The 24,374-nt window shown below is 67.6% G+C and overlaps 10 protein-coding genes across 10 annotated transcripts; 4 read left to right on the forward strand and 6 right to left on the reverse strand.

Annotated features, from left to right (window-relative positions):
• MICPUCDRAFT_22325 (uncharacterized protein) lies at positions 1–2,084 on the reverse strand (the record flags this gene model as incomplete). The annotated part of the gene is made up of 5 exons (XM_003063340.1): positions 1–222; positions 332–481; positions 587–704; positions 928–1,813; positions 2,006–2,084. Coding segments are annotated over 5 exons (1,455 nt in total), but the record flags the coding sequence as incomplete, so codon positions are not given.
• Positions 2,085–2,909: 825 nt separating this feature from the next.
• Positions 2,910–4,664, reverse strand: MICPUCDRAFT_22305 (uncharacterized protein; the record flags this gene model as incomplete). The annotated part of the gene is made up of 3 exons (XM_003063341.1): positions 2,910–3,263; positions 3,371–3,601; positions 3,918–4,664. 3 exons carry the CDS (start codon positions 4,662–4,664, stop codon positions 2,910–2,912), a joined length of 1,332 nt encoding a protein of 443 aa, XP_003063387.1.
• Positions 4,665–4,959: 295 nt separating this feature from the next.
• MICPUCDRAFT_63706 (uncharacterized protein) lies at positions 4,960–8,038 on the forward strand (the record flags this gene model as incomplete). Its single annotated transcript, XM_003063136.1, has 4 exons — positions 4,960–5,768; positions 5,953–6,030; positions 6,225–7,487; positions 7,697–8,038. Exons 1-4 carry the CDS (start codon positions 5,628–5,630, stop codon positions 8,036–8,038), a joined length of 1,824 nt encoding a protein of 607 aa, XP_003063182.1. The 5' UTR covers positions 4,960–5,627.
• Positions 8,039–8,330: 292 nt separating this feature from the next.
• On the reverse strand, positions 8,331–9,961 carry MICPUCDRAFT_44893 (dihydropryrimidine dehydrogenase; the record flags this gene model as incomplete). Its single annotated transcript, XM_003063342.1, has 3 exons — positions 8,331–8,682; positions 8,788–9,205; positions 9,604–9,961. The coding sequence occupies 3 exons, from the start codon at positions 9,959–9,961 to the stop codon at positions 8,331–8,333; spliced, it is 1,128 nt and encodes a 375-aa protein (XP_003063388.1).
• A 566-nt stretch (positions 9,962–10,527) lies between these two features.
• On the forward strand, positions 10,528–13,166 carry MICPUCDRAFT_63711 (DNA methyltransferase; the record flags this gene model as incomplete). The annotated part of the gene is made up of 2 exons (XM_003063137.1): positions 10,528–11,949; positions 12,129–13,166. The coding sequence occupies 2 exons, from the start codon at positions 10,528–10,530 to the stop codon at positions 12,447–12,449; spliced, it is 1,743 nt and encodes a 580-aa protein (XP_003063183.1). The 3' UTR covers positions 12,450–13,166.
• Positions 12,443–14,888, reverse strand: MICPUCDRAFT_48791 (uncharacterized protein). Its single transcript, XM_003063343.1, has 3 exons — positions 14,391–14,888; positions 13,903–14,152; positions 12,443–13,711 (listed from the first exon to the last, which is right to left on the reverse strand). The coding sequence occupies exons 1-3, from the start codon at positions 14,736–14,738 to the stop codon at positions 12,510–12,512; spliced, it is 1,800 nt and encodes a 599-aa protein (XP_003063389.1). The 5' UTR covers positions 14,739–14,888; the 3' UTR covers positions 12,443–12,509.
• A 145-nt stretch (positions 14,889–15,033) lies between these two features.
• On the forward strand, positions 15,034–20,159 carry MICPUCDRAFT_52975 (uncharacterized protein; the record flags this gene model as incomplete). Its single annotated transcript, XM_003063138.1, has 3 exons — positions 15,034–17,124; positions 17,155–18,957; positions 19,086–20,159. 3 exons carry the CDS (start codon positions 15,034–15,036, stop codon positions 20,157–20,159), a joined length of 4,968 nt encoding a protein of 1,655 aa, XP_003063184.1.
• Positions 20,160–20,243: 84 nt separating this feature from the next.
• MICPUCDRAFT_22276 (monovalent Cation:Proton antiporter-2 family) lies at positions 20,244–21,145 on the reverse strand (the record flags this gene model as incomplete). The annotated part of the gene is made up of 2 exons (XM_003063344.1): positions 20,244–20,738; positions 20,891–21,145. Coding segments are annotated over 2 exons (750 nt in total), but the record flags the coding sequence as incomplete, so codon positions are not given.
• Positions 21,146–21,416: 271 nt separating this feature from the next.
• Positions 21,417–22,655, reverse strand: MICPUCDRAFT_42664 (monovalent Cation:Proton antiporter-2 family; the record flags this gene model as incomplete). Its single annotated transcript, XM_003063345.1, has 1 exon — positions 21,417–22,655. One exon carries the CDS (start codon positions 22,653–22,655, stop codon positions 21,417–21,419), a length of 1,239 nt encoding a protein of 412 aa, XP_003063391.1.
• Positions 22,656–23,166: 511 nt separating this feature from the next.
• MICPUCDRAFT_42665 (uncharacterized protein) lies at positions 23,167–24,000 on the forward strand (the record flags this gene model as incomplete). The annotated part of the gene is made up of 1 exon (XM_003063139.1): positions 23,167–24,000. The coding sequence occupies one exon, from the start codon at positions 23,167–23,169 to the stop codon at positions 23,998–24,000; it is 834 nt and encodes a 277-aa protein (XP_003063185.1).
• Positions 24,001–24,374: the final 374 nt, after the last annotated feature.

The raw sequence follows: 24,374 nt of genomic DNA on the forward strand, positions 1-24,374 counted from the left end.
TCAGTTTGTCGCCGCCTCCTTCTCCTTCTCCTTCTCGAGCGCGCGCAGTTCGTCCTCCCCCCACGTCTCCGTGACGATCCCGATGGCCACCGTCGCGCCGTTCCTCCGAAGCGCGATGCGTCCCAACGCCAGAACGTCCGCCTCGCGCTCGACGCACGCGGGTCGCTCGGGGACGAGCTCGATCACCGCGCGCGTCTCTCGCGTCAGGCACCGCGGCCGGGTCTGACGCGGAAGGGGTCAAGTCCGTCGGTCGGTTTCAGTCGAAAGGGGGCGCGATCAAACGTTGAAAGCGAGGGACGGGTGAAAACAAATCGCACGACGCGGCGCGCACCTTCACCGTCTCCCCCGTGGTCGCGTCCAGAGATGACACCAGCGACGACACGGACGCCTCGCACCGCGCGCCGTTGAAGTGCAGGCCGACCGTCGTCCCCGCGAGTATCGGCACGCGGACGTCCGCGAGCACGAAGATCTCCGCGCGAATCTGCGGGGCCATTCCATACAAAAACAGTACACCGGTCAGTTGAAAGGGGGAGCGATCAAATGTTGAAACCGAGCGGTGGGTGAAAAACGTTTGTGTAGAACGCACCTTCGCCGCCGGCGTCAGCGGAAACGCCGGGTCGCACAAGACGCTCCCGGGCGCGAGGCACGCGGGATCGATCCCGTCCAGGCCCACGTCCACGGCGTCGCCCGGGTACGCGACCGCCCTGACGTCGCCGCCGCCGCCAGATCCGGATCCGGATCCGGATCGGACCGCGCCGTCGCCGAGGTCGATCGCCCTGAGGGTCGTTCCGTACGAGCGAATATCGGGGTGGAGTTCAAAGGCGTCAGTCGGAGTCGAAAGGCGTGGAGGTCAGGGATCGAAAGCGAGGGGTGGGCGGAGAGATGCGCCGGCGAAAGTCCTTAAGGATCGGCGTTCACCACGCCGACGCGGTCGTATGGGGACCAGTGTATAGAACGCGCCTGACGACGCACGCGACGCCCGACGGCTGCGCGAGCAGCCGCTGCCCTACGCGAAGAGAGCCGCGCTCGAGCTTGCCGCCGACCGCCGCGGGGCCGAGGCTCGTCGCCCTCGCGCCTCTTCCGCCGCCGCCGCCTCCGTCCGCGATGACGTCCGCGACGGGGAAGCGCGTCGGTCCCAGCCCGCCGCCGCCGGCGGCGGCGGCGGCGGAGGAGGAGACGGGCGCGTCGTCGATCGCGCCGCACACCGTCGGCCCGCGCCACCACGCGGCCAGCGCCGGCGGCGGCGGCGCCTCCGGGGAGACGAGATTCGCGGCGTCGATCCCGGACGCGGGGACGAACGCGACGTGTTCGAACGCGAACCCGGAACCGTGCCCGAACCCGGCGATCCCGGCGATCCCGGCGTCGTTCGAAATCGAATTCGCATTCTTCGCGAACGGCGAGAGCGCGCGCTTGATCTCTTCGAACCGCGCCTCGTCGTATCCGCACGCGTCCATCTTGTTCACGACGACGATCACGCTCGCGATCCCCGCCATCGCGGCGAGCGCGAGGTGCTCTCGCGTCTGCCCGCCGCCCTGGAACCCTCTCTCGAACGCGCCGGGCGACGCGTCGACGACGAGCAGCGCGACGTCCGCGCGGCTGACGCCCGCGATGGCGTTTGGCACGAAATCTCTGTGCCCCGGCGCGTCCAACAGCGTCACCTCCGTGCGTCCCGTCGTGAACGCCGCCTGCGCCACGTCCACGGTGACCCCGCGCGCGCGCTCCTCCGGCCGCTCGTCGAGCGCCCACGCCCACTTGAACGAGCCTTTCCCCGCCGCGGTCGCGTCTCGCTCGTGCTTGCGCCGCGTCTTTTCGTCTGCGGGCGTTCGGGGGCGCGTTTGAATGGCGGGCGACGCGGCGGGAGGTGATGTGATCGGTGAGTAATTTGATGACGTGGACGTTTCATTGGACGGGAGCGACGGAGAAGGCGCCGGCAAAAGTTCTCAAGGAACGGCGCGCACCGCGCGAACGCGGTCGTACGGGGACCGGTGTGAGGCGGGACGCGCACCCACGGCGCCGACGGCGTGTAACACGCGGCCCATGAGCGTGCTCTTGCCCGCGTCCACGTGGCCGAGGACGACGACGTGCGCGCGGCGACGCGAGACGCCGTCGCGTCGCGCGGTCGCGTCGCGCGTCTCGTCCGGGGTGGGGACGAACTCCGAGAGCGGCCGGCGGCCGCTCGAGCCCGCCGCCTTCGCCGCCTTCGGCTTCGTCTCGAGAGATCTGACGCTCCGCCGCCCGGCGGCCGATCCCTCGTCGTCGTCGTCGCGCGTCGTCAGCGCGACGACGCCTCTCTCGACGTCGCCGACGTTCGCGCGCGGCGGCGCGCCCTTGACCCTCGCGGCGGCGACGACGTCGTCCGGCGAGGGCGTGTCGAACGCGAAGCCCGGCGGCGCGCCCGGCGGTCGCGGCGCGCGCGGGGGCGCGACCGGGAACGTCTCGGCCGCGCGCGTCGTCGAGCCCGCCGCGGACGTCGACGTCGCGGCGGGCGCGCCGGCGCCGCGGCCGCGGCCGCGGCCCGCGCCCGCGCCGCCCGATTTCGCCGCTGCCGCGGCGGCCTTGCCGCCCTTCCCGGGCTTCGCCTTGGGCGCGAGGGATCCGGTGTCGTACGCGTCGAACGCGTCGTCGTCGTCGTCGTCGTCGTCGTCGTCGTCGTCGTCGTACCAGTCGTCCTCGTCCGCGTACCACGTCCCTTTCCGGCTCATGGCGCGCGACGCGATGCGACGCCGCCGGCGCGGAGATCCTCGCGCGCTCCCTCGCGACGACCCGCGCGCCGCGGACGACGGCGAGCCGCGCGCGTCGATCTGAAGGCGGCGACCATCTGTCGTCGTCGCGTCGTCGTCCAGTCAGAATGGACGAGATTGATGAATACGTTACAGGTCGAGGTCGACGCGCGCTGCTCTGGCTCCGCACTACTCCCCCTCTCGCGCGCGCTTCCGCTCCGCCCCCCCTTCGCCGACGACGAACGCACGCTCGCCGTCGCCCTCGAGCGCGAGCCAAATGGGCTCCGCGCCCGCGCCGCCGCCCTCCGGATACAGGATCCGCACCCCCGCGCCGCCGTTGTCGAGACTCACTCGCCCGGCTTCCAACATCGCGGTGACTCGCGCGGTTCGGTCCACGGTCGCGAGCACGTCCCTGTCGCACACTTCTTTGACGGTCGCGGTCCCGGCGTTTATCTCCTCCGCGGCTTTCACGAACTCCTCGATGCTCCTGTACCCGTACCCTTGCTGCCCGGCGAATTGCCCGGACGGCGACGGCGTGTATTTCTGTCGGAGAAACGAAGGAAGGAAACGTGAGATTTCATCGGTCAGCACGCGATACGATTCGATGACGTGGACGAATTCGCGCGGTGTGTCAAACGAACGACGCGCACCATGTACAGCGGGTTCAGCTGCGAGAACCCGTCGGCGTCCGTCGACGTCGTGTACCCGCGGTGGCCTTGGTCCGCCCTGATCTCGCCTTCGTGCCCCATGTAGTGGAAGTACTGCTGCGTGTGACAGTCCGCCTTGGGCGCTATCCACGACGCGGTGTACGTCGCGGTCCCTCTGCTCTTCGCCTCGTCGTCGTTGACCCACTCCGCGCACAGCGTGATCGTGTCTTCGATCTGAGGGTGATCAGGGTCCGCGCGAGGCGAGCGACGTCGGGGTGGAGTTCAGGGGCACGTCAGACGGAATCGAAAGTCCTCAAGGAATGAAGTTCACAACGCCGACGCGGTCGTATGGGAAGCAGTGTGACTCGCGGCGCGTCGCGATCGAAACCGAGGGGCGGCGGCGGGCGGAGAGAAACGCGACGCCGGCCGGGACCCAAAAGTCCTCGAGGGACGGCGTGCGTCGGTCGCGCGAACGGAGTCGTGTGGGGACCAGCGCGCGCTGCGTGACACAGAACGAAGAACGCGCCTGACGTCCGTCCGTAGGCTCGACGCGCGCGTTCGCCGCGCCAGTCGCCGCGAACGCGACGACTCTCTCCGGCCTCGACGCGTCGCCGACGCTCCAGCAGTGCACGTCCATGTGATGCGAGTTCAGGTAGTACGATATGTCGCTGCTCTTCCCCGCCCACGCCTTGAACGTGTCCAGCTGCGCTTTCGGTTGCGTCATCGTGGACTGGAAGAAGGAGAACGCGCCGAGTTTCGCTCGGATGCGATCTCTCGCGTCGGCGTAGATGGGGTCGAACCGCTTGTGGTACTCGATCGCGCACAGCACGCCGTGCTTCTCCGCGGCGGCGGCGAGCTCGCGGTGCTTCGCCAGCGTCTTCACGAGCGGTTTCGCGCACAGGACGTGCAGCCCGGCCTCGATGCACGCGAGCGCGATGTCGAAGTGCGTGTCGTCGGGCGTGAATATCGTCGCCACGTCGCCGCGTCTCATGCGCGCGATCGCTTCTTTGTACGCCATCGGGTCGAACGCAACGTCGTCGCGCGGGAGCGTCGTCATGCGCACGTCCATGTCTTTGTACGCCTCCGCGATCTTCGCGCGCATCGTGTCGCGGACGGTGGGCATGCGCGTGCCGACCGCGTCGACGAGAACCATGTCGTCGACGCGTCCGCGTCTTCGGAGATCCGCGAACGTGATCGCGACGACGCCCGCGGGCTTGTCCGGGGCGGCGCCCGCGGCGGTGCCGACGCAGCCGGTGGTGTACTCCCCGGCGCCGATCATCAGCGCGGAGACCGGCATCGTGGAAGAGGGCGGGGAGGACGGAGACGCGTCCGACGGAGTGAACCGAAGCGAAGCGACGGTGAGAGGGACAACTGGACCGATGAAGGTAACGAATTCGTTCCGATGAAAGCTATTTTGTACGATGAAAATTTGCCGATGAAAATGTCTTTGACCCTGGCTCATTCCACGGCTCTCAATTATCCACTGTCAGTATTTTGCGCTGCTTTTGCGCCACGTGTGTAAACGTGGGCTTTCAGAGAGGCAGCTTTCCAGCCTCCCCCGCGAAAAATCCCAGCGCGCCTCACACCTGCAGCGCACTCCACGCGCGTCACGCTCACGTCGTCCGACCTCGCTCTTCGCGTCATCGCACGCTCCCGCGCGTCAACGAACGCGCGCGTGAAACACATCGCGTGAACGCGAGTCGAGTCGCGTCGTATCGCGCGAACGTACGGGCAGTCGGGAGGTGTCGAGATTTTCGCCTTCTCACAGGACAAGCGACGACCGCGAGCGCGAACGCCCCGGGGATGCGACGGGGACTTGAGCCGAACCCTCTAGCGGAGGCGACGAAGGTCCAGACCAAAGCGCATCACCTCGACACCGGCAGAGGAGGATCCACCGCGGAGGGCGCGCTGCCGTACGACGTCTTGCACCTCGCCGGCGGCGGTCGCGCGTGACCGGCATCGCGAAGGAGGAGGAAACCCTCGCGCGTTCGTCGAGAGAGACACGAACGCCGAGGAGCGCCGCGAGGCTCTAGGACGACGCGTCGACGCGCGCGCGAATCGAATCGCGGCGCGAGGCGAATAGATTAAGACGCTCGAAGACGTCGCGCGTGCGCACGCTTCGAGTTTAGAAGAGGAGAGGAACGGGGACCGCGCGCCGGCGAGCGACCCCGACGGAAGGCGAGAGGGCGAAGACGCGCGGCGTTCGTATTCGTTCGCACCCTCTCGCGCGCGACGGGTTGGAATATTCGTTCGCGCTGCGATGGCCACGATCAAGCGCGTCGAGACGATGATCTCCATGCACCAGATGGACGACGAGGACGACCCGAAGGCGAACACGGTCGCGCGCGTCGTCCGCGCGCGCCGACCGCTCCCGCTGCTCACCTACGCGAAGCACCGTCAGGTGCGTTCTATACACTGGTCCCCATACGACCGCGTTGGCGAGGTGAATGCCATTCTTTAAGGACTTTTCCCGGCGCGTCTCTGCGCCCACCCCTCGCATTCGATCCCCGCCCGCGTTGCCTTTCAACTCCATCTGACGCCTTTCAACTCCACCCCGACATCGCTTTGTATGGAACGACCCTCAGGAGTGCGAACCCAAGCGCGTGCGCTCCTTCGGCTCATTCGACGACTTGCGCGTCCCGGACATCTCCGCGAACGGTCAGGCGCGTTCTCCTCACACTGGTCCCCATACGACCGCGTCGGCGTGGTTAACGCCGTTTCTTGAGGACTTTACCCGGCGTGTCTCTCCGCCCAGGGTCCCTCGCTGGTTTCAATCCCCGCCCTCGGCGCCTTTCAACTCCGCTTCTGACGCCTTTCAACTCCACCCCGACGTTCGCTCGTATGGAACTGCCCTCAGGGGTGCGTGAACATGGACGCGTACGCGAACGACGGAGGCTTCAGCGACGACGGCAGCCTCTCGACCTCGTGCGCGGCGACGTTCGGCGTGAACGACGGATGCGGCGGCAGCGACGGCGGCGGCAGCGACGCGGGCGGCGGCGGCGGCGGCGGCGGCGGCGGCGGCTCGCAGAGCGGGTACGTGCAGGACGTCTCGCCGTTCGACCGGATCCTCCTCGCGGCGTGGGAAGATCGATTCGCGGCGGGTCTGTTCCGGTACGACGTGACCGCGTGCGACACGAAGATCATCCCCGGGAGGATCGGGTTCGTGGCGCAGTACAACGAAGGCCGCGCGACGAAGAAGCGACCGACGGAGTTCAAGGTGGACCAAGTGTGTCAGGAGTTCGACGCCGGGAAGTTCAACTTCACCAAGGCGGACAAGGCTGAGATTTTGTTTCGTTTTTCCCCGGGGGGCGTCGGGCAGACGCGGTCGGAGTACGTCGCGAGCGCGCCGATCGAGTACGCTGACGCCGATCGAGTACGAGGAGAGTCCGACGCGCCCACGGTGGTGTTCATCAACGTCTCGCCGATCGAGTACGGCCACGTGTTGCTCACGCCGCGCGTCACCGATTGCCTCCCGCAGCGGATATCCAAAGACGCGTTGCTGCCGGCGCTGTTCATGGCTGCGGAGAGCCGCAACCCGTACTTCCGCGTCGGGTATAACTCGCTCGGCGCGTACGCGACGATCAACCACCTGCACTTCCAGGCGTACTACCTCATGGAGGCGTTTCCGATTGAGCGCGCGCCGACGCGCGCGTTGGGGTTGCACGTCCACGCCGAGGGCGGCGCGTTAAGCTCGGGCGTCGTCGTCAAGAACGTCGTGGACTACCCCGCGCGATGCCTGTGCTTCGAGCGCGCGGACCCGAGCCGCGGGAGCGACGGGTTCGAGTCGCTCGCCGCATCGCTCGCGGTGTGCTGCGAGCGGTTGCAGGCGCGCGACGTCCCGTTTAACCTTCTCGTCGCGGATCACGGCGCGCGGGTGTTTTTGATTCCGAACCAGTTTTCGCAGCGCGCGGCGAAGGGCGCGCTCCCCGCGGACGTCGTCTCCACGGGCGTCAACCCCGCGGTGTTCGAAATCTCCGGGCACCTGCTGTACAAGCAGCGGGAGGACTTCGAGACGTGCGACGAGGCGAGCGCGACCCGGCTGCTGTCGTGCGCGTCGCTCTCGGAGGAGGACTACGACGCGGCGTGCGCCGACGTCTTGGCGCTCCTCGACGCGGCGGAGGTGCGTTCCATGCACTGGTTCCCATACGACCCCGTCGCCGTGGTGAACGCCGATCCTTAAGGACTTTGCCCGGCGCATCTCTCCGACCACCCCTCGCTTTCAATCCCCGGCCTCGATGCCTTTCAATCCCCGGCCTCGATGCCTTTCAACTCCACCTGACGCCTTTGAACTCCACCCCGACGTTCGCTCGTATGGAACGACCCGTTCAGACGGGGGGCGCGGACGACGCGTCGGCCACCTCTTCGCCCCGCGGCGGCCTGGGCCTGGGCCTCGGCGGCGGCCGCGTCAGCCCGCTTGACGACGGGTGGGGTGGAGTCGGACGCGGCGGGAGCATCCCGCCGTCGAGCGAGTACGCCAACGACGTCGCGATGACGGTGCCGGGGCGGCCTCGGACGATGACGACGACGACGACGACGACGACGACGAGTCCGGGGGGGAGCGGGATCGGGATGGACGCCGCCAAGCGGAGGAGCGCGGCGGAGTCACCGACGCACCCGCCGCTGGTCGGGTCTTCGGACGACGAGGCCGTCGTGCCGTCCGTGTCGGATTGAGTCGATCGAATGGAATCGATCGAATCGATCGCGACGCGCGCGCGAGTGTGAACGAAGCGCGGAGCGCGGGGCGGAATTATTTTTTGTAGCCGCCGCCGGCGCGGGGGCGAAAGAGACCCCCCCCCCACGACGCGCGCCGACGTCGACGAGTACGGTATGAGTCGATAGATAGCGCAGCAAGAGCGCGATGTAAATTGCAGCCTGGCGCCCGCGTCGTCGCGGGCGCCGCTACGTGTACCTTCATATTTTCTTGCCGTCGCCTCGCCTCGGCGCCGAAAAAACCGCGAACTCGTCACCACCCGCTCCTCGCGTGCTTCCTTCGCTCCTCGTCCGCGGCTTTCGCCTTCCCGGTCAAGTGATCCGCGCCGACGGCCTCCTCGATGAAATCGTACCCGTCGCGCTCGAGGCACGCCTTCAACTCCTCTTTCAACCTCGGCACGATCGCGGGACCCTCGTACGCGAAGGCGGTGTACAGCTGCACGAGCGACGCGCCCGCGCGAATCTTCTCGTACGCGTCCTCGCCGTCGCTCACGCCGCCGCACCCCACGAGCGTCACCTTCCCTCTCGTGCGCGCGTAGAGCTCCCTCAACACCTCGGTGGAGGACTCGAACAGCGGCGCGCCGCTGAGACCGCCGGCTTCGTCCCTGAGGGTCGGTCCATACAAAAATGGTTCATCGGTCAGTTGAAAGGAGACGCGATCAGGTGTTGAAACCGGGCGATGGGTGAAAAAACGTTTGTATAGAACGCACCTGAGGTGCGCGTACTCCCCGTCGAAGACGTCGTCCGGCCGCGCGACGGTCGTGTTCGACACCACGACGCCGTCGACGCGCGTCGAGAGCGCCGCCGCCGCGATCTGCTTCACGTCGTCCTCGGTCAAGTCCGGCGCGATCTTGAGAAGCACGGGCGGGCGGTGCCCGTCCGGCAGCGCGTCGCGCGCTCTCAGCACCCGCGTCAGCAACCGCGTCAGGTGTCTCTTCGACTGGAGGTTCCGAAGGCCGGGCGTGTTCGGCGACGACACGTTGACGACGAGGTAATCCGCGCGACGACCCAACGCGCGCACGCCCTCGACGTAATCCTCCACCGCGTCGTCCTCCGGCGTGGTCTTGTTCTTCCCGAGGTTCACCCCGAGCGGGCCGTAGCCGGTGAGATCTCGGTCGACCGCCGCGTCTGGAGGGGCGTCCCGCGCGAGGTCACGAATGTCGGGGCGGAGTCGCGAGGCGTCGGTCGGAGTCGCGAGGCGTCGCGGCGCGTCGGGCGTCGAAACCGAGGGGCGGGCGGGAGGAGATGAACGCGCGCGGGAGAGAAAGGAACGTCCTCGAGGAACGCCGCGCGCCGCGCGACCGGAGTCGTATGGGGACCAGTGTGAATGTGGACGGGGACCGGCGCGCGAGGAGAGCGCGCACCCGCGTCCGACTGCGGGACGTTGAAAGGCGTCAGTTGAAGTTGAAAGGCGTCGAGGACGGGGATTGAAAGCGGGGGGTGCGCGGAGAGAGACGCCGGGAAAAGTCCTTAAGGATCGGCGTTCACCACGCCGACGCGGTCGTATGGGGACCAGTGTATAGAACGCACCTGCGGGACGTTGGACGCCAGCCGCGCCGCCGCCGCGTCGTGCCCTTCGCTGTTGAACCCGTACCGGTTCACGACCGCGCGCTCGTTCGGCAGGCGAAACACGCGCGGCTTCGCGTTCCCCGGCTGCGGCCTGGGCGTGACGCTCCCGATCTCCACGGAGCCGAACCCCATCGCGCGCAGCGCCGGGAACGCGCGCGCGTCCTTGTCGAATCCCGCGGCGAGGCCGATCGGGTTGGGAAACGTCAGGCCCCATCGCTCGACGCGCAGCGCGGGGTCGTCGCGGCGCGACTCCGCGGGCGCGATCCCGCGCTCCATGAGCGCGATCCCGACGTTGTGCGCGGTCTCCGCGTCCATCGCGCGCAGCGCGGGCGCGGCGAGACGGAACGCCGCGAACGCGAGGCGCGACGTCGTCGCGTCGTCCGCGAGCGCGACGAAGAGCCCGCCGGAGAGCGCGGTCGCGGCGGCGAACGTCGCGAACTTCGGGACGCCCTTGGAGGGCTCGCCGAAGACGGACGGCGCGTTCGGGTCCACGGGGCGGCCGCCGACGGGCGGCGGCCACGCCGGGCGCGTCGACGCGGCGGTCCGATTCGACGACGCGGACGACGACGACGACGACGACGACGACGGCTTCGATTTCTTCTCCGCGTGGGACGACCGCTTCTCCGATCGCTCGCCGCCCTCGCGCGACCTGCCTCCGCCGCGGTCCTTCCAGCGTCCGCCCTTCCATCGACGCGCGATCGCGAGCGACGGTGGGGTCGTCGGCGCGTCCGCCGCCGCCGCGGCGCGCGCGCACGCCGCGTACAGCCGCTGAGCCGTGCGGCGCATGGCGGCGTTTGAAGTGCGACCCTCGCGACGCCGGCGCCGCGACTTCTGCGTCGACGCCCGAGGCCGCGACACACCGCGCCGCGCGTCGCGTCGTCATGACGACGCTCCCCGCGCCGAGAGCGACGTGGGCGTACCGATGGGCGTCGAGAGCGTTCCCGACGTCGTCGTCGACGACGACGACGTCGCGCGCGTCACCCTCGAGCGTCGCGCTCGAGGCGTCGCGCGGAGGAGACGAAGGCGCGCGTCGTCGAGCCCGCGCCGCCCACAATCATCAACATCGTCGACACCGTCGCGGCGTCGCCGCCGCCGCGTCGACGACGTCCGGCTCGGACGCGCCCGCCGCCGCCGCGCGCGTCGCCGCGAACGACGACGAGCCCGAGTCCTACCTCGACGTCGCGTCGCGGCCGTCGCGGTTCGAGGAGAGCGCGTGGGGGCCGAAGGACCTCTCCTCGATCCTCCTCGCCGCGATGCGCATCCAGTGGACGCACGGCTATCCGAACACGCCGCGCGGATACCCGCGGCTGACGCACGGGTTCCACGAGTACCCGGCCGGGATGCAGGCGGCCGCGGCGTCCAAGGCGCTCGAGGCGCTGCCGGGGCGCGCGCTCCTGGATCCGTTCGCGGGCGGCGGCACGACGCTCGTCGTCGGCATGGCGGACGGCAGGGCGACGAAGGGCGTGGACGTGAGCCCGCTCGCGTGCGCGGTCGCCGCGCACAGAGCGTGGCGGCCGAGCGGCGGCGACGCGACCCTGGCGCTGATGCGCGACGCCGCGCGCGCGGTCGTGGAGAGGATGGACGTCACCGCGGGGGAGATGCGGAGAGAAGAGCGGGAGGACGCGAAGGCGGCGGCGGCGCGCGGAGAGGACGACGACGGCGAAGTCGACGACGACGACGGCGGCGGAAAGCGTAAGCCGGGCGGGGTCCCGAGGGACTGGCGCGTCGCGCAGCGCGCGCTCGCGGACGTCGTGGGGAACGCGGCTTCGATCGGCGGCGGCGGCAGCGGCGGCGACGGCGACGGCGTCGAGGGCGCGCTGTGGCACTGCTTCGCCGTCGCGCTGCAGAGGAGCAGCAAGAGTAAAAACAAGCGGCGGCCGTATAAGAGACAACGGAAGAAAGCCGCCGCCGCCGCCGCGGACTCGGAGACCGCGGACTCGGACGCTGCCGCCGCGGAGACCGCGACCGCCGCGGAGACCGCGACCGCGGACGCGTTCGCGCGCGTCGTCGACGAGTACTGCGACCGCGTTGGCGACGTCCTCGCGGCGGTGCCTCCGGAGACGCCGAGGGCCATCATCGTCAACTCCGACGTCCGCGGCGTCGACGCGAGCGCGTTTCAAACCGACGCGGTGCTCACGTCGCCGCCGTACCCCGGCGTGTACGACTACCTCTCTTTCGCGCGCAAGGTCAAGTCTGGCAGCGGCTCGGCCGCGGGCGGCGCGGCGGCGGCGGGCGCGGAGACGTACTTCCGCGACGCCGCGCCCGGCGACCGAAACTGGCCAGCCGCGTGGACGACGGGCGAGGTGCGCCCCGTACACTGGTCCCCATACAGTACGACCGCGTCGACGTGGTGAACGCCGTTAAAAAAAAGGACTTTTGCCGGCGCATCTCTCCGCCCACACCTCGCTTTCAATACCCGCCCTCGGCGCCTTTCAACTCCGTCTGACGCCTTTCAACTCCACCCTGACGTTCGCTTGTATAGCTCGGATCCAGAAGAGCGCTCCGCTCGGACCCGCGCGCGTTCAAGGAGGCGTGGCAGCGCGAGCAAGAGCAGTGGCTCGCGTTCGTGAGCGCCTCGCTGCGACCGGGGGGCAGGGCGGCGATCATGATCGGCGACGGCGCGAACGTGGACACTCGGCTGAGTATCGAGGACGCGGGCGCGAAAGTCGGGCTGGCGCGCGTCGCCGGGTGCACGATGGCGCTGACGCGGACGATGTCCGACGGCGGGGTGTGGTGCCAGGCGCGACGCGAGCACCTCATCCTCCTCGAGAAGACGCCGACGCCGACGACGCCGACGGAGTGAGGAGGGAAGTCAGTAGAAATTCTATGTAAACGTCGCAGGGCTACGACGACGTCGATCCAATCACGCGCGATTCCCGCCGCCGCCGAACCACCCGCCGCCTTCGCTCTTCTTGTCCTCCTGCGGGTACGCCTTGAACATGAACACCCCCTCCACCATCGTCTCATCCTCGTCCGCAGCCTCCTCCAACACGAGCCCGATCATGTCCCCGTTCATGATCTCCACTTCGTCGTTCTCCGTCAACGTCTGCCACGGCCCTCCACCGAGCGCGACGCCGCTGCAGTTCTTCGTCGGGAGCCCCCGGACGAGCGCCGCGCCCGTGTGCGTGTTCGCGATGACGCTCAGCTGCTTGTGCGAGATCTTCTTCGAGTGCATCCCGCCGTGCCCGCGCCCTAACGTCTGCGGGCCGCCTGTGAGGAACAGCTCGCTTCGGTCCGGGCCGATGAGGACGCAGACGAATCGCGCCGCCTTCACGGCGCTCGCGTCGATCTGAGCAATCTCCATCGTGTGCCGGTTGAGCCCCGCGGCGCTGAGATCTCTGCTCATGTGATGCGCGAGCGTGGACAGCTTCACGATGTCTCTCTGGAGTACCTTGAGGAAGTCTCGAATGCTGACGTTCGGCATGACCTGAAAGTCGTCGTGTCTGAACGGCACGCCGTTCGTCTCCATGTTTAAGATCATGTGCTCGATGTGCTGCCGTTCGCCGTCGTCCTCGTACTTGTCGTTTTTGAACGAGTCGTAGACGAACGCGCCGAGGACGTCCATGACGCTCGTCGCGATGCCGATGAGGACGAAGCACGCGATGATCGCGACGATCATCGTGTACCAGTCGAAGACGCCCATGAGGCCGCTGGATTGGAAGTCTAAGTAGACGCCTCGGAATTCGTACGTCGCCCCGGCGGTTGCCGCCTCCAAGGTGACAGCGTTGAAGTCCACGTTCTTGTACTCGGGCGAGACGAAGTCCCCCCCGTTGATGAGCCTCACGGTCATCGTCGCGTGATCGTCAAAGTTGAACGGATCGTACTCGTTGATCGCGCGGAAGTTTGAAAAGTCCACATTCACGGAGAGCTCCATGCCCGTGAGCCGATAGACCGGCAAATTCCCGGTGAAGGTATCCGACACCGTCAGCGAGTTCTCCGTGTCGAGCGTGTATCCGCTCAGCGCCGCGAACGCGGCCACGGTGTAGTTCGGGTATTGCGTGTACAAATTCGTCGACGACGTCGAAAAAGTGTTGTCCAATTTCCCGGTCGAGTCCAAGACGAAGACTTTGGGTCGTTCCATACGAGCGAACGTCGGGGTGGAATTCAAAGGCGTCAGGTGGGAGTTCAAAGGCGTCGAGGTCGGGGATTGAAAGCGAGGGGTGGGCGGAGAGAAACGCCTTTCGGGAGAAGTCCTCAAGGATCGGCGTGCACCGCGCGGACGGGATCGTACGGGGACCAATGTGAGGAGAACGCGCCTTTCACCGGGACGCCCGTCTCTCCCCACGACGTCATGAACGTGGCTTTGATGCTCATCGTGTACAGCTCGCTCGTGAGCGTGAACGCGTTGATCCCGTTCCTCGTCGCCGACGGAATCGTCTTATCGCAAGCGACGCTCGTCGCGCAGTCGTTCGTCGACGTCCACGTCGTGGACGAGTAGTGCGTGTACACCTTCGCGGAGTCCGCGTCCGAGTACGTCACGTCCGCCAAGCGCAACCCCGCGACGCACTGAGGGTCGTTCCATACGAAGCGACGTCGGGGCGGAGTCGAAAGGCGTCAGTCGGAGTCGCGAGGCGTCGAGGCGTGCGCGTCGGGATCGTGAGCGAGGCGAGGGACGGACGGAGAGATGCGTCGGGAGAGAAAGTCCTTAAGGAATGAAGTTCACAACGCGGACGCGGTCGTATGGGGACCAGTGTGAATACGAACGCGGTCGCGAGGGAACCGGCGCGACGCGAGGAGGACGCGCCTGGTTCGACGTGTACGCGGCATACCCGTACGTCGCGTCGCCGGAGAAGTCGTACGCCGCGTTCGCGGCGCCGCTCGCGCCGCAGTACGCCGAGTTCGCCGAGTTCGCGACCGCGGTCTCGACGTTCTGGTCGTCGAACGTGACGTCCATGTGGATGTCCGGCTTCTCTTTCAGCATGTACGAGTGCAGGCCAATCAGGGTGAGGACGCTGTACGCGACGATCGCGATCATGAGGAGCTTGTGCGTGTACGCCAGCCTCTTGTCGCTGATCTTGACCACCTTCAGCGTGCGATACGACGCGAGGTCGTTGAGCACGGACTTCGCGAACTGCTTGAACAACCCCCCCATCTTTTCTTCGCGACGTCTTCTTCTTCGCTCGCGCCCTCCTCGTCCTCTCTACGAAATCGAATCCAATTTCGCCCCCGCCGCTGCCGCTCGCAGCCTTCCGGCGGGATGTTGGCCCTCGCCGCGGGTCCGACGCGGTCGACCTCGCGCGTCGCGGCCGCGGGGGCGTGCGCTCGAGCGCGGGACGTCGCGACGGCGCGAGCGGCGAGCGAGCGAACCGAGGGCGGCGCGTCGCTTCGCCGAGCCGCGCGCGAAAGCGAATGAACGTGTGGGAGGTCGGGCCCGTTCTCGATGACCAATGCGCTGCGTAGCGAACGTTTTTCACCCACCCCCGGTTTCAACATCTGATCGCTTCCCCTTTCAACTGACCGATGATTTATTTGTCGTTTACTTCCTCGGTCGAGCCGCGGGGTCGAAAGTCGTCAGTCACCGCCGCGCGCCCGTCATCGAGGACGCGGTCGACGCTCGCGCGGAGGACAACGACGACGACGACGACGACGACGACGACGACGACGACGACGACGACGACGACGACGACGACGCGGCGTCCATCGTCGCGCGCGGGGAGCTTCCGGAAGAGGACGATGACGCGCGCGTGATTGCGAAGAAGGGCGAGGTCGTTGGTCCGCCGTCGCGCGCGGCGTCCATCATGTCGGATGCGGAGCCCGCCGCGGACGCCGGGGACGCGCCGAAGGAGCGGCGACGACGGAAGCGCACCGCGGCAGAGAATTCTCCCCGACGTGCGACCAACGCCGCCGACCGCCGCCCGCGGCGAGCGCCCCCCTCCTCCTCGTCGTCGCCCGCCGCGGACGCCGCGCCCGAGGCGTCGTCGCCCGAGGGCGGAGGCGACGCGACGACGAGTCCGAGCGCGCTCCACGCGAGCGGCAGCCGGCGGCGACGGAAGCGCACCGCGGAGGAGAAACTCGCGCGGCGCTCGAGGAAAGAGGCGGAGGCCGCGGCGGAGGCCGCGGCGGACGCGGCCGCGGCCGAGGGCGCGGACGCCGCGCCCGAGCCGCGCGCCGATCGCGTCGCCTCGAGCGTTTCGCGCGGCGCCGAGGACAACGGTCGCCTCTCGGACTACGCGTTCGCGGACGAATTCTCAGATGCCGCGTCGCCGTCGCCGAAAGCGGCGGCGGCGGCGGCCTCGCGCGAGGGGGGCGGGTCTTTCCGCGACGCGCGCGACGGCGGCGAGCCCGGCGAGCCCGGCGACGCGAGCGACGACGGCGCGAGCGACGACGGCGCCGAGCTGGACGCGACCCGTCGGAGGGGCTCGGTCGATGGCGCGGACGCGGCGGCGGCGGCGGACGGCGACGACGACGACGCGCCGGCGGCGCCGCCGGCGGCGCCGCGGTTCCCGTGGGACGAAGAGATCGCGGAGGCGGTCAACGACGTCCTCCGCCGCGACGGCGCGGAGAGCATCTCGCTGAAGGCGATCCGCGAGGAAGTCACGGAGCGACTCGGCGGGTTCGACCTGACGGAGAAAAAGCCGACGATCAAAGCGGCGGTGGACGCCTTCTTACAGTACGTCGAGCTCTTCGGACACCCGCCCAAGGCGAAGGACGCGCGCGCGATCGAAGAGAAGAAGCACGCGAAGAGAGAGGCGGCGGCGGCGGCGAAGTTGACGAGGGACGCGCCCAAGAGCGTGAAGTTCGTGGACCTGGAGTACGGCGGCGTCGAGATCGGGAAGGACGTGGACGTGTACCGCGCGCCGTCGGTCGAGCTCGCGGAGAAACACGCGCGGAGCGTCAACGTGTACAAGATCAGGTCGGGCGTGAACGTGTACTTCGAGGACGACGCGCTCGAGGACTTCGACGGGGACGAAATCCTGGGGTACATCTACGACCAACTCCAAGCCCGCGGGATCATCGTGAACCGAGTCATCAAGGCGTCGAGGTCCAGGGCGATGATCGAGGACGTGCCGTTCTCGCAGATCGCGGACCTCGAAGCGAGCGGCGTGACCGTCGCCGGAGTGAAGGTGCGCTGCGTGGCAGACGCCGTTCCCGAGGTGGAGGACGGGACGTCCGCGGAGGATCTCGCGGACATGGTGTTCCCGTACGAGGTCGGCAAGACGGGCCCCGTGGAGCTCGGCGACATGGGCGTCGGGATCGGTCTGTACTTTTCGTGTTTGCTCTGGGGATTTCGAATCTTCGCGCTCATCGCCGCGCTGTCGTCGTTCACGATCGTCGTGTACCTCAAGTCCGGGTTCAACTCGGAGTCGATGAGCGCGGGCGGCGTGAGCGGGTACGCCGTGCCGACGCTCGGGGCGGTGCAGTGGCTGCACGAGCAGTCCATCGGGATATTTTCGTCCGCCGCGTCGAGCACGGACGACACCGTCATGCTCGCGCTGACGTGCGCCGAGTGCGCTCTCGCGTGCTACTTCGTCTTCAGGGTGTTCCGGCTGACGTGAGACCAGGCGAAGACCGCGCTGAGCATCGACGTGTCGAACATCACGCTGCAAGACTACTCGATCAAAGTCGACGGCCTCCCCCGCGACGACCCGGACGTCACGCCGACCAAACTCGGCGTGCACTTCTCGCAGTTCGGCCGCGTGCATCAGGTGGTCTTGGGCATGGACGTCGGATCGATCATAGGCATCGACCGCGCGCGCGCCAAGTTAGTCAGAAGGGTGGAGACGCTCAACGCGAAGCTCGCGAGGGACGCGGCGGAGACGAAGCGCCGGTTCGAGGAATTTCGCGCGATGGAAAAAGAACGGTTCGATCGGGAAAAGGCGAAGAAGTACAGACCCGGCGTGCTCGTTCGCCTGTGGCGGTGGCACAAACGCCGCGTCGCGCACGGGACCGTGGGTGCGGTGAAGAATATGAAGAGAAACGTCGCGAGGCTCGAGTCGAAGATTGCGAAATACGCGAAGCGCGTGGCGGAAAAAAAGAAATCTATAACGCATCACACGGTGGCGTTCGTGACGTTCGAAACCGAGGAGTCGATGCAAAAGGCGGTTCGGAAGTACCGCCCCGGGAACCCGCTCGCGTGGCTCTTCCGCGCGGAGAAGTACCGGTACAAAGACCACAGACTGGTCGTCAGACGCGGCCCGGAGCCGTCCACGGTGCTGTGGGAAAATTTACAAATCGTCGGCGGGAGAGCGTTCCGGAAACGCTTCACCGCGTGGGTCGGCGTCGTATTCGTGCTCATATGCACCGGCTCTCTCGTCGTCATCTCGCAATCGAGAGAGAATAAGGTCCCGTCGTCCATCGATTGCGACAAGGCGGAATCCCAGGGGTTGCTCATGTGCGACACGATGTTCCCCGCCGCGGCGGCGAGCGGCGAGGCCTCCAAGGCGATCATCCGCCGGCAGATCGGATACCTCGAGCAAGTCACCCCGAAGCAGTGCATCGCGGACGGGTACATCAAAGACGGGACGTGGGTCGGCGCGACGAGCGTGTACTCGCCGTACCCCGACTCCGCGGAGTGGGACGCGACCACGTTGAAGGACGAGTGCGCGGCGCTCGCGTGCATGGACTGCTTCTGCAAAGAACGCGTGTCGGAGTCACTGTGGATTTTTTTAGGAATCAAATCGGACGACGACGGGTGGTACGAACTCTGCGAGGACTACCTCGCCGCGCGCGGATACGAGCAGCTCACCGCGGCGGTGACGTCGATCACGAACATCCTCCTCACGAAGTCGATGGGCACGTTCTCGGAGTACGAGTCGTATCACACGGACAGCGATCTTCAAAACGCGATCGCGTACAAGCTGTTCCTCTCGCTCGTCGTCAACTCGGCGCTCATACCCATCATCGTGTACGCGTCCGTGACGGAGCTCGCGTACGTTCCGTATCTGTTACAGGGCGAGTACACGGACACGACATTCTCGTGGTACGACAACGTGGGCGCGCTGATCAGCAGCACGATGGTCACGAACGCGATCGCGTACCCCTTGGAACAAATCATCCTCGGGAAGTTTTGGCTGTGGCGGCGGCGGCGGCGACAAAAACACGCGGCGACGCAGGACGACTTGAACGACCTGCACGAGAACTTGGAGTTCCCGTTCGCGGAGAAGTACGCGCAGGCGACGTCGATGATGTTCATCGCGATGATGTTCAGCAGCAGCATGCCGATGCTCGTGCCCGTGTTGTCCGTGTATTTTCTCCTCGCGTTTTACGAGGCGCGGTACAACTTGTTGCGGCTGTGTAAGGCGCGTTCTCCTCACACTGGTCCCCATACGACCGCGTTCGCGCGGTGCACGCCGATCCTCGAGGACTTTCGGGTCCCGCGCGCGTTTCTCTCCGCCCACCACCCCTCGCTTTCAATCCTCACACGCCTAGACGCCTTTTCAACTCCACCTGACGCCTTTCAATTCCACCCCGACGTCGCTTCGCGTGGAACGACCCTAAGAAACCGCCGAGGTACAACGAGGCGATGGCGGACACGTTCGCCGCGACCGCGCCGTGGGCGTCCATCGCGAAGCTCTTCTTCGCCGGGTGGATGCTCTCGAACGCGCAGGTGCCGCAGCTCGATTACTCGCTCAAGGAGAAGGACGAGATCTTGTCGCCGATCAGCTCCTCCACCGGGTCGACGTTTGACTTCAACACGCGTCTGAATTCGTACAACGCGACGGCGTGCCTGACGACGATGGCGCTCATCCTGCTCGGGTACGTGTGCGTCTGGAACTACGTCGCGATCAGGAAGTTCATCCTGAGACTGTTTCCGAAGGCGGAGTCCCTCTTCGAGGAGGTGGAGGTGTCGATGACGCCGGACCTGAGCATCGCGTTGTCGGACGGCATCTTGAAAGGGCTTCCGTCGTACGAAGTGAAAGATAACGACGTGTACTTTCCGATCGTCGGCGACCACGCGTGCAAGAGCGCGGGGGGAATCGACCAGCCCATCCCGAAAGGGTGGGAGGGCCAGGTCGACGTGGACGACGACAAGAAAAAGGTGAAAGTGCGCGAAGACGCGCTCGCGGTGCGCATCGTGCAAGAGGAAGCCGGCGCGTTCGGCGAGGGTGTTCAAAAGGCGCTCCGAAAGAACAAAGGGAAGAGCAAAGAGAAGAAGGACTCCTCCGGTAAAGATAGCAAGGGTTCTTCCAAATCCGGGAAGGGCACCGGGTACGGAGACTTAAAAGACGAGCCCGGGTCGATGTTCGACGACGGCGGGAGAGGACGGCGAGGCCGACTGTCGCGGCGGCGGTCCACGGTGGCGCCGTTGGATTGGGGCGCGGATCGGTACGCGAGCGAGGAGGCGGACCGCGCCGCTGCGCGTCGCGCGGCGCGGCAACAGGAGGCGGCGTACGCCGCGGCGAGCGGCCCACCGCCCGGGGACGCCGCGCGCGCGCTGTTCGACCGCCCGGGCCGGAGAGGGGGGGACCGACGCGACGGCGGCGGCGGCGCGCTCGACGAGGATCGCGAGGAGCGACGGCGGCGGCGGAAAGAGGAACGGCGCGCCGAGCGCCGCGCCCGCCGCGGGGAGTGACGCGCGGCGTTAGGTGGCGTGGTATCGTTATCATAAGAAACTACTTCTCTCTCTCTCTCTCTCTCTCTCTCTCTCTCTCTCTCGTCAAGGCCGCGCCGGGTCCGGGCTCCGCGACCGCGACCGCGACCGCCCCGGCCCCCCCGCGCCGATCTCCGACCACCCGACCATCTCCACCGCCTCCTCCGCGCCCTCGTGCTCGATCCACTTCGCCGCGTGCGCGAGTTTCAGCGCCGCGGGCGTCAGTCGAAACATGAGCGGCGTCGCGATGAGCGACAGCGCGGTCGTCCCGAGCAAGAGCAGGTACATGTTCCGCTGCACGAGCCCCAACGCGCTGGCGCGAGAGAGCAGCACGAATGAAAACTCGCCCACTTGCGCGAGCGAGATCCCCACGGTGAGCGACGTCCGCGTGGTGTACCCGAACGACCGCACGACGAGCGTCATCATCGCGCATTTAAACACGGTCACGACGAGAAGCGTGCCGAGGAGGACGTCCAAGTGCAGCCACAGAAAGTACGGGTTCATGATCATCCCGATGGACGCCAAGAACAACGCCGTGAAGACGTTCTTCACGGGCTCAACCTGCGATGCGCGGGGTGAACGCGTCGGTCAGTCGAACGTCTCGCCGGCGAAACAGCGAGCGTCGTGGGCGAAGCGCGAAGTCCTTCGGACGCGCGAGGCGACGCGCGAACGGGGTCGCGCGGGAAGCGGTCTAAAACAGTCTCGAGTCTCACCGCGTGCAACGTCTGCTCGGTGAAGGGCGTCGCCGACGCCATGACGCCCGCGACGAACGCGCCGAGCTCGATGGAGAGCCCGAGCCACTCGCTCGTCCACGCGACGACGAGGCAGAACGCGACGGTGACCATCTGATAGAGCTCGCCGCCGCGCGGGGAGATGAATCGAAACGCGCGTGCGACGACCGTTTTCGACGCCGCCGTCGCGGCGGCGAGAAACAGCGCCAGCGTCGTCGCCACCTTTACGAACGACAAGACGCCCTCGCCGAGCCCGCCGGCGCCGCCCAACACGGGCAACAGCGCGAACAGCAACCCCACGGTGCAGTCCTGCAGCACGAGCGTCCCGACGGTGATCTGCCCCGGGAGCGACTGCGACAGCGCCTTCGGGTCGTTCCGTACGAAGCGACGTCGGGGTGGAGTTCAAAGGCGTCAGATGGAGTTGAAAGGTATCGCGGTCGGGGATCGAAAGCGAGGGGTGGACGGAGAGAAACATACGCCGGGAGAGAAAGCCCTCAAGGATCGGCGTTCACCACGCGAACGCGGTCGTACGGGGACCAGTGTGAGGAGAACGCGCCTTCCTCTCGGCGAGGCACTTGACGCACACCGCCGTGGACGACATCGACAGAAACGCGCCGACGAAAACGCCCTCCTTCAGCTCCGCGCCGGTGAAGTTGGAGACGACGCCGCACACGAGCATCATGAGCGCGATCTCCGCGAGACCGCCGCCGAGGGCGACGCCCTGCACGTGCTTCAGCTTGGCGTACGAAAACTCCACGCCGAGCGTGAACAGGAGGAAGATGATGCCGAATTGCGCCAGCGTCTCCACCTGGACGAGCTCGACGACGAGCCCCAGCCCGCCCGGTCCGACCGCCGCGCCGGCGACGAGGTACCCGGTGATGAGCGGCTGGCCCATCATCGTGAACGCGACCGCGCCGATCGCGGCGGCGACGAGGACGACGACGAGGTCGCGGATGAGCCGCAGGTCCTGTTGGAGCTCCATCGTGCCGGATTTCGGGTTGGAGATGACGAACTCGTTGTCCTTGGCGTCGACGAGCCGCTCGACGTCCTCTTCCTCCGCGCCCGTGTGCAGCGCGTCGCGGATCGTTCGCTCGATGAACGCGCCCGCGCTGACGTGGTCGCGCGGGAGCTCCAACCCGCCGTCGCCGCCGGCGTTAAACTTCGACCCCGCGCCGTCGCCGCCGTCGCCGCCAGATCCTCCAGATCCTCCAGATCCTCCTCCTCCGACTCCCGCGCCGCCGCCGCCGCCGCTCGCGTCGTGTCCACCGCCTCCAACTCCATCACCACCACCTCCACCACTTCCTCCTTCGCGCTCGAGCTCGTGTCCGCCGCCCGCGCGTCGCACGCGCGCGACCGTCTCCAGCGTCGCGCCCTCCGCGATCACGGTCCGGTTGAAGCTCTTCCCCGCGCCCTCGCCTAGGACGCCCGCGTTCGCGCTCGCGTCCGCGTCTTTGAACTCCTTCGCGAGCATGTTGTCCACCTGCGCGGCGAGGGTCTTCTCGAACCCGGGCTTCCCGGGCGGCGGCGGCGCGTCCGCGGCGCCCGTCGTCGTCGTCGCGAGCGGCGCGGGGGGAGCGACGCCCGAGGACGCGGCCGCGCGACTCGTCGCGTCGTCGAGAAGACGAAGATCTGTCGCGTCGCCTGACGAAGGCGACGCGAGCGCGGGACGCGGCGCGCACGTCAGGAGAACGAGCGCGATCGTCGCGAGCGCGAGCGCGGCGCGCGGCGAGCGCGACGGACGTCCCATCGCGATGCGATCTGTCGGCCGAGGACGCGTCGCGACGACGGGAGGAATGGCGCGGACGAGCAGGGGCGGATCAGGAAGTCGGGTCACTGCCAGACTTGAAGAGCAAGAGGTTCAGCAGTGTGCCGCGCGGCGCGGCTCGTACAGTCCGACGAGTGGAACGGACGGCGTCGACGACGGCCGCGGGTCACATCGCCGACGGCGCGGGGGGATGACGCGTCGCCCCCCCGACGACGCCCTCGTCGCGGACTTGAAGACGCGGACGACGTGCGACGCGCGCGCGTACGTCGTCCGCGAGCGCGTCGGCGAGGGCGGGCTCGCGCGCGTGCACGCGTGCGAGCCGTCGTCGTCGACGGTCGTCGACGACGGCTCGAGTGCCCACCGCCGCTTCGGCGCCCCGCTCGTGATGAAGCGCGCGCGCGTGGACTCCGCGCGCGTCGCGTCCAGGGTTGCCGCGGAGATAGACGCGCTCCGGAGGATCGCGGACGTCACGACGGACGCGCGCCGCCGGTGGATGCTGCCGACGTTCGTGGACGCGTTCGTCGCGCGCGACGACGACGACGACGACGACGACGCGTCTCCGTCGTCGTTCGTCGCGTGCGTCGTCTCGCGACGCCACGGCGACGGCGCGACGCTCGCGTCTCTCCTCGACGTCGCGCGCGCCGCCGCCGGAACCGGTGCTCCTCTCGGACTCCCGGAGCTCCAGGCGCGGCATCTCGCGTCGCAGCTCGCGCTCGCGCTGGACGCGCTGCATCGCGTCGCGGCGATCGTGCACGGCGACGTCAAGCCGGAAAACGCGCTCGTCGACCGCGCGCACCGGATACAGCTGTGCGACTTCGACCTCGCGACTTCGACCTCGCGACCCGCGGTCGCGGACGCAGAGGACGACCTCGCGGAGGAGAACGACGAGGACGAATACCTGTACGCCTTCTGCGGTACCGCGGAGTACCTGGCCCCGGAGACCATCGCGGGCGCGCCAAGAAGCGCGGCACGCGACTGGTGGGCGCTGGCGATCACGATGTACGAGCTCGTCCACGGGAAGACGCCGTTTGCGTCGTCCAGAGGGAACGACGAGGTGACGATGCGGCGCGTGCGCACCGCGCGGATCGATTGGCCTGACCCGCCCGGGGTGAGCGACGCGTGCCGCGGGGTGATATCCGCGATGTTACGGCGACAGCCGTCGACGTCCGGCGGCGGCGAATGGGACGTTTCCGCGAGGTTGTGCGGGGAACGCGGGTTGGAAGACCTGAAGCGCGCGTCGTTCTTCCGCGGCGTGGACTGGGATCGCGTGGGGTTGGACCCGCCCGCGTCCACGAAGGGATGGGTGGTGTTGCCGCAGGACGGCTGAGGGAGACGAGGTAGCGAAGCGTAGGCATAGGTTCTAGTGGACGGCGATGAGACGTTCTCGACTTCTGTTCCCGAATTTCAAAAAATCGCGTGCCGACGGCGCGGCCGTCTTCCGCGACCACCTCCTCCACGGGCGACCGCAGCGCCATCTTCCCGCCGTACTTTCGGACGCCGCGCACGAGCGCATCGACGGTCAAACGTGTAGAACGCGCGTCTATCCAACCCGCGCGTCGCCGAATTGAACGCAGACGCCGGCGACGGCGGCGACGGCGGCGGCGCCGGAACCGCGATTGAGCGCCGACGCGACAGAGTGAAAGGTGATTTGAATATGAAGGGATCGACACTTCAACCACCACATCCGACGACCACGCGTGC

The sequence above is a fragment of the Micromonas pusilla genome (genome assembly GCF_000151265.4).
Source record: "Micromonas pusilla CCMP1545 genomic scaffold MICPUCscaffold_14, whole genome shotgun sequence".
In the NCBI taxonomy this organism is placed as follows: Eukaryota; Viridiplantae; Chlorophyta; class Mamiellophyceae; order Mamiellales; family Mamiellaceae; genus Micromonas; species Micromonas pusilla.